Source organism: Melanerpes formicivorus, unplaced genomic scaffold (genome assembly GCF_026170545.1).
Source record: "Melanerpes formicivorus ecotype bairdi unplaced genomic scaffold, bMelFor1.0.p_v2 SCAF_28, whole genome shotgun sequence".
Lineage (NCBI taxonomy): Eukaryota > Metazoa > Chordata > Aves > Piciformes > Picidae > Melanerpes > Melanerpes formicivorus.
The window spans coordinates 3,503,331-3,511,257 of record NW_027142380.1 but is presented as its reverse complement, the minus strand read 5'-3'; the positions used below and the strand labels follow the sequence as shown (position 1 = coordinate 3,511,257).

The following is a 7,927-nucleotide window of genomic DNA, read 5'->3' as shown; positions in this document are numbered from 1 at the left end:
AGGCTGACACAAATGGGGAAAGCTATTTTTCTCCTGTGCCAATTTTTCAGCCACTTCTTGTGGCTTCCAGAAATGCAGGGCCCTGAAGTTTTTCCAAACTCATCTGCTACATTGAGCTTCTAATTAGAAGAAGGCAAGAAGCTTAGAGCCCAGCTGATGTGACAATCCTGAAGCACGTGGTCTGAAGCAGCACCCGTCTCCCCTCCCGTGAGCTAATCTCACAGCCTCATCACCAGGAATCAATGTTTACCTATTCTCCCCAAAAGTGAAACAAACATTTATTAACATGTATAACAGGTGACAGGTATTTTGACATTTACAAAATAAGCCCTTGCTAATTGAGCAGAAAAACACAAACCTTGAAAACACCCACCCACCACAAGTACACATGTACACACAAATGAAGTCTCAATCAGACCTGAAAAAATCACTGAAAAGTAAAATATTGAAAACACACACACACAGAGTCTTCACTGATTCATCCCTTAGAGCTACTCTTGAAGCCTTCAGCTCACTCCAGGTAATCTTCAAAGCAGAACACCACGATATCATTACACGTGTAATAATTAGTGACTTGTGTGAAATATTTATTAGCAGTATTGCTTTTCAATTAGGAGTTTTTAGCTGTGTTGAGTACAAGAAGAGCCGCTTTGGCAGAGAGCTAACTTCGTGAGAGCCCCAAGTCTGCAGGGATTCGTGTGGCTCGCAAGGCTGTGGGGACACTGAGGGCACAATGTCTGTGTGGGGATGTGGTGATGCCGAGAACACAACAGCATCTGCAGGGACACCATGAACACAGTGATGTCTGTGTGGGATGGTGGGGGCATAGTGGGCACAGGGGTATCTCTATGGGGCCGTGGGGACACCATGGACGCAACGGCGTCTGTCTAGGGTTGCAACAACTCTGAACAATAGGTGTCTGAGTGACACACCATGCCACCGTGCTAGCAGCGTGTGGCTGTGGGGACACGGAGGACACAGCAGTGTCTGGGTGGTGACGTCGAGGAAACAGCGGTGCCTGTGTAGGGACAGCCGAAACACACTGGTGTCCCGGTGGGAGCACAGCCAGAGGCCGGCCAAGCCCGCTGCTGCTACCGACCCTCCTCAGGTTCCAGCCATGTCAGCGCCCCCAGCAGCTGCCGCGCCCCGCCGGCCCCCAGCGGACATGCGCGGAAGGACCGCTCGCTCGCGCTCTCTCTCCGCCTCAACCCCCCCACCCCCCACCGCGCGCCGTGCAGCACCGTGGCCAGCGCCCGCGCGCTCGGGGCGGGGCGAGGGCGGGGCGGGGAGGGGCAGCGCGGGGGCGCGCGCGGGCGCGGCGACGAGCGGAGCCGGAGCCGGGCAGAGCCGCGCCGAGCCGAGCGGAGCTAGTGCAGCCCTAGAGCCGGCCCGGCCCCGGTAGAGCCTAACTGCGGCCGCCGCGATGCTGGACCCGTCGTCCAGCGAGGAGGAGTCGGAGGAGTTGGTGGAGGAGGAGAGCGGGAAGGAGTCTCTGGCACCCGCCGCGGCACGGCTCTCGCCCAGTCGCCCCGGCGAGGGCCCGGGAGGTGGCGGCGGCGGTGGCGGTGGCGGCGGCAGCGGCGGCAGTGGCGGCGGTGGCGGCGGCAGCGCTGGGCTGCAGCCGGGCGGGCGCGGCAGCAGCGCAGCGCGGCCCGCCAGTCCCAGCCCCTCGGTGGCCAGCGAGAAGGAGAAGGACGAGCTGGAGCGGCTGCAGCGGGAGGAGGAGGAGAGGAAGAGGAAGCTGCAGCTCTACGTCTTCGTCATGCGCTGCATCGCCTACCCCTTCAATGCCAAGCAGCCCACCGATATGGCCCGCCGGCAGCAGAAGGTACCGCCGTGCCGGCTGCCCTGCCCTGCCCAGCCGTGCCCTGCCTGCACGGCCCGGCCTGGCCTCCACTGCCCGTGCCTTGCCCTGACAGCTCCCCTGCCTGCAGCTCATCACCCACCCCTGCCTGCAACTCGTAACCCGCTCCCGCCTGCTTGCAGGCTGACCCTGTCCCCCTACCCCCTAGCAGCAACCTTCCTGCATGCCTAACCCCATCCCACTCTCCTAACTGCCCTAGTACCCCCCCTGCATGCTCCTTCAAATACCCTGCTGCTCGCATCCTTGCCTACCCCACTGCCTCTATCCCGCTCTCCAGCAGTCCCGTGGAGGCACTCTCCAGGCCTGCAGCCACCCGGGCATCCCAAGGGCAATCCTGGCACAGGGCACCTTGGGCCGGCATAGGAGCAGTTTGTTGCAAGCTGCTGCCCTGTCCTGGGGTGCAGGGAAGCCCCTTGCCACCCATCCATGCTGCTCCCTGCTGTGGTCTCCTGCGTGGAGCCAGAGCACTGACATATGGCATTGCTCCTAGTTACGCAACATCAGGATTTGGGAAGTTTGGGTTGTTGGCCATGTAAAGGTTGTCAAAAGGAGAGAAGTGGGTTATGTTGTCGGCAAACACCATGTGGGTGTCCTTGCCTCCTGCAAAGGGACGCTACAACTCCATGCTTGCTGCAAACTTTGCTTAACTGAGAGTGTCAGCACTGACTTGGGGAGTTACCGAGTCTCATTTCAACTTCTTGCAAGTATTTATGCATGGTGAGCTCCCTGATGCTGGTTTCCTGCTAAAACGTGGCAGCAGAGCTTTGTGATGAAGTCGCTGCTACAATCCTGACTCTTCCTCCCTCAGGGCGTCACCGCGGCAGGGCTGTGCGCTGCTCCATGCAGGGCAGGGCAGGAGCTTCACCTGGGCTCTCCAACCCAAGGAGCCTTCTTGGAGCTCGTCTTTCCTGAGGCACAAGCTCATAGGCCATGGCAGAAATTAAGTTTCTCCAGCATGTCAAATTGGGTGCCTTTCAGTCAAATGCAGCCAACTTTTTCCCTCTGGCAGCCAGAGTTAGGTCTGTGATGAGATGTAGCTCTCTGGAACAGCTGGCTGATGGTTTTTGTTTTCGGTTGAGTTTGTTAGACTGCAGTTTTAAGCTTGATGCTGTTCTGTGTTCACAAATGACCTTTCCAGATCAAGCAGACTCCTGGCTGTATTGATGCAAATGACATTCAGTTCTGCTACACCACAGGACTATTATTAGTCATTGCAACATACGGAGGTAGGAAAGTGTATCCGTACTGTGTGTAGTTTAAAGGCAATATAGGACAATCTGGTGTTGCTGGAAGGTTGAACGATCTGCTTTTGTTTGCTGAGCAAAGTGCATAGCTGAAAATGTAGCTAGGTTTGAAAACTAATTTTTTCATCTGGATATTTTTATTTGCCTACGACTCTTTCCAATAGATTATAGATTTTCAGAATCACCTTGGCTGGGTTTTTTTTTCCCCTGTGCATCTTCTTCATATTAGAAAAACATGATGGAATTTAAGTAATTGCTAGTTTTGCAGAAATTGAAACAAACAAACAAGCCCTGCAACTGTTTCTTACATAAAAGTGAACTGAGATTGAAAAGGAGTTTTTCCAAAGGAGCAAGCAGCATCTCAGCAGTCTGCAGAAGAACGGCTGGGAGGAAGGGTGGATTCATAGTCCTTGAAATCAAAGTACTGTGCTATGAAGAGACAAAAAGAAGAGAGGGAAAGAGAAAAGGAGGGAGTGAAGTGCAGGTGAAACAAAGAAATGAGGAGTAATGAGGAAAATTATAACCTGGCAGCAGTACTCATGGGAATGGGGAAGTTACATAGGATCTTGGTAGGATACAATCCATGCTCTGTGAAATGAGCGTAAAGAAATGCATCTGACTTATTTATACAAGTAGCTACAATAGGTGTGTTTCTGGCACTTACCATCTCCCCTCAAACTTAGCAGTGAGGTGGAGCTGGGAAAACTAAATTTAACTTGACAACAAATTAAATTCACCCTTTAAAGGTGAATTCGTTCTGGGTTTTGGCCTTCTGTGTATCCTTGTGTTCAGCTGTCATGCAAGTTCCCGGGAGTAAATCCTTGCTGTTTTTCCTTAGTCCATACTCCTATTAAAGTCAGTTGAAGGACTGGAGTTTGTTCCTGGCTCCGTGTGCTCCTCTGCTTTTTCTCACACATCTCTCTGTCATGGTGGTCTGCCGCGCTGAATGGTCTCTGTGGGGACTTTGAGTATTGGTGGGCCTTCGGTAATGTTGGCGGTACCAGGTGCTCCAAGACTCAAGGGTGAAGCAAATGCATTGTGCTTCTTAGAAGAAAGGCGGGAGGAAACTGGGTTTTGGTCCTGCTCTGATGGGATCTGTTGCCTCTGTTTGCTTATCAGCATAAGAGGGATAAATGCACTGCAGAGGTGTTTTGGCAGAGCTGTGCAGTGGTGAGGCTGTCCCCAGCTCTGCTCAGCAGGTCCTGCCTGGTGCTGGGAGTAGGAGGTCTGGCTTCACCTGACATAGTTCTCCTCTGTAGCATGGACAGCCCGAGTAGGGTGACCATGGCTTTGCAGGTGAGGCTGTCACCCTGCACAGCAGCTGCCTGGTACAATTCAGTCTCTCTTGGTTACCTGATAAGAGCCAGCCCATCTCCATGGGGCCTGAGATGGGCTGCATTGCCTGCAGCCCTCACCAAGTTCCTGGAGCTCGAGATGCTTCTGTAGCTTCATCTGTTTTTGCAATTTTCTCTGAGAAGAAAGCAATTGATTTTGTTGCAGTCGCAGCACTGAAGTTCTTGCCTGGACTGATGATCACCATGGTGCCTCCCCTGAGGTGTGTAATCCTTCCTCCTTGATCCTGCAGTGCTGTGGTATCAAAGCTGGCCACTACCCTGAGCCCCAGGGGAGCTGCACATTACAGTGGTGTAATGCAGGGGCACTGTGGGTACCGGCTATGTATCAGCATGTCTGTGTGTAGTGCTCGGGAGCTGGAACATGCAGCTTGGTGTTTTACAGCACTCATGAACCACCTTGGAATAAAAGGAAGCATGTACTTAAGGTACTGTTGCAACAAAACAATAATTACATGCTGTTTGATAAAATATAGCATACAGGAGAGCAAAGAGAGCAGAGGAAATGTGTGAATGGACATCGTAGCTGGGTATACACCACACGTGGGCATGACAGCATTGTTTGTTTACACCAGCAGCAAATTCTGTTTCAGATTTCCAGATGAATTCAAGCACATGCCACTCAGAGCTGGTATTTTTCTGATTCTGACACCCCAGAAATTTCAGCAACAGAGCAAAAATTGGGTTTTAGATCAGTGTGTTCAAGCCTACATTTTCGCTTCAGGTTTATCTTGATGTTTATGTGGTAAGGCTTCAGTTGAGTAACTACACATCTGTGATGCCTTCCTGTAAGTTCTTTTGTTTACATCTCACTAGCATTGTTTCCTAAGGGAAATACAATAAAAGGACTTTAATATTAGATACCTGCCTGCACTGCCTTTCTGCTTAGATTTGAAGCCACTACTGAATTCCAGACACATCTGACAAGCAGACAGTGGTCTGCAAGATACTCAGCCCTAAAAAGCTTGGTGAAAATAGATCCATTTTTATCTCCTACCCAAGGTGGGAGGAAGGTGGCAGTGTGCGGGCAGCCCTTACTAGGCACTTGAGAGTCTGAGCAAGAGATCTACTGAACATGTGGCCCAGGAGGAAAAGCTCCCATCAGAGCTTACATCTTGGCTCCAGCCTTGTGATGCAGCTCAGGAGGAAGGTGGCTTTGCCAGATCTGTTGCCCTCAGAACAACATGTTTTAGTACTGCAGATGGCACTTAGCTTGGTAATTGCCTGCCCAGGATGTATTTAGTGTTTTCTCTCACTCATGCTGACTTGTTGGAAGTAGAGTTGAGATGACTGGCCGGGCTCGGTGCCTCTTCCTGCTTGGTCCCAACTGTCTGAAGCCTTTGAGAGGAAAGCTGGGGAAGTCAGGCAATGTGTATGCCTCTGTAGTGAAGCAGAGCAAACACCCATCGACGTGGGGTTTACGTCTTGCTGAATACCTCCAAAGCACAGCAACCAAAAGACACAACACAACCCAGGAATCAGTTTTGTTCATTTAAAATAGAGTAGACTTAGAGATCTCCTCCAGATTTTCACCAGCCTTTTGAAAACACTCATTGTGAAAGAGGCAGCAGTAACTTGGTAGGAGATAAAACATGGAGAGCACCTTAGATCAGGCATCACTGCAGTCGTGATTGCCATCACCTGTTTTGCTCCCTGCAGAAGGAGGGAGCAGGCAGGCAGCATGTGGGAGAATTAATCGGTTCCCAGTGGGATAAATGTGGGATGGAAAAAGTTCCAGCTTAGTTGCAGATTACTGGAGCTACTCCTGGGAGAAGTGGCTTGTGATTTGGGTCCTTGTGTAAGCTGTGGGATGACGTCGGGTGCATTAGCAAAATTCTCAGTCAAATTCAGCAAAGCGCTTAAGCTTGGGCTCTGCTGAATAGTGATTGATTTAAGCCCAGTGCTTAATGCAGGACAGGTCTGAGGGATCAGAAACTGATAAATCAGTTACGATGCATCTTAAAATACCAAAATTCAGCCATTTTGACATGTATCCAGATGCTATGGCAGTTAGGAAGATAGTAAAGCGACTGTAGCCTTCCAAGTAATGACATACTTCTTCGTTATCATGGCTTTGGGTTGTTGCTCCCACACTGTATTTACACAAGTTCTTTCTTACAACCACTGACACATTATTCTTCTGGGATGGACTGTGACTTAGGTAGTGTTGGGACTTGTTTTAGCAGCTTTCTGCTAAAGGAACTGCAGGTTTTATGATCAGATTCTGGTCCCCAAGGAATCCTTGACAGTGTAGTTTCCTCTTCTCTGCAGGAGAAGAGAAGTAAAGATGTTGCTCTGGTTTTTTTCTGTCTGATCCTTGATTGATCTTTAGTGCTGTTTAAGAAGGAGGTGCAAGGTCCAGACAGATCTCAAACATGAGCTGGACCTGTAGTTGCTGGCCCTGTATTTGCAGAAAAGTTTACAAGACAATTAATAGTGTTATGCCCAGTGCTATACCTGGAAAGAGTAGTTAGGGGCGGCCTTTGCTGCTTAGCTGGTTCACTGTGGGCATAGGCCACTGCCACCACCAAATGAGAACTCTGTATGTGTCTGGGCTCTCAGCTAGGGCTGTCCCCAGGCTAGCTCTGCGGTAACCCTGAAGTGAAGATGATCCCCACCAGCATTTCACACCTGCTTGGACGAGCACTGTCATAAGGGAGAAGGTCTGACACAACTGAGATGTGGTATTCCCTAGCAGAATGGAGTGCAGAATGTGGCTCAGATTGTCTGGAATCTGCAGTAAATGGTTACTTTCAGTTAAAATGCTTATAATTTATTTTGCTATGTTTTATCTTGATTTAATTCTAGCAGATGTTAAATATTATCATACTTTGGCTGTTTATATGCTTGTACCTTATTGGCTTGGGAAGCAGGTAAGTAAACAGGCTGTGAGGCTTTGGCTGTTGTAAAACTTTGCAGCCCTTGATCTGTAGCCTGACAATTCAGTTTTTGTGGGTGGCATTTCTTGGGCCAGAGATATGTACTGAGAGTAGAGAAGCCTCATCAGATAGTGCAGCTCCAGCTAAAGCTTGTTGTTTCCATAAGTTATTATTTATGGCCTTGCTTTGCATAGTCTAGACACTGTCCCTGAAGCACTTTGCCTTTTGCACAACTTGTAATTCCTTCTGCTGAATGATGAGTCACTTGTTCTCTGTTCACCTAAGTGGGAAGTGGTCAGCAAGTCATTTCTCTGCTTAATATTTTTGTTAGCTGGAGAAGTATGTAATTTGTTTTTACTGTGGTTTAGCAGCAGGAACGCAGCCATCCCAACATTGCTGCTAGCAATGTATGTACACAAACCCCTTACAGCTACTGCCAATGTCCAGGGGGGTACAAGGTAAACATCTTATTTCTATTTAATTATGCAAATCTGGTTAGTATGTTAAGACCAATCAATATAGTATAATCAATAAAGCTGTTGCTTGGTTGGTGTCGATGTGAATTCAGCTAGTGGCAGCGCCAAGGTT

At 49.8% G+C, this 7,927-nt stretch overlaps 1 protein-coding gene across 16 annotated transcripts in view; it reads left to right on the top strand.

The window, feature by feature from the left end:
- Nucleotides 1–1,336: 1,336 nt before the first annotated feature.
- CADPS (calcium dependent secretion activator) overlaps nt 1,337–7,927 on the top strand; it is a 228,509-nt gene continuing 221,918 nt past the window's right edge. For 11 of the 16 annotated variants that reach the window (XM_068154253.1, XM_068154252.1, XM_068154251.1 and 8 more), the window contains exon 1: nt 1,338–1,828. In XM_068154253.1, coding sequence (XP_068010354.1) covers nt 1,424–1,828 — 405 coding nt within the window. In that variant the 5' untranslated portion in view covers nt 1,338–1,423. Of the gene's footprint in view, nt 1,829–7,927 lie in introns of all 16 variants that reach the window. The other 5 variants (XM_068154256.1, XM_068154255.1, XM_068154254.1 and 2 more) reach the window with 2 other exon arrangements.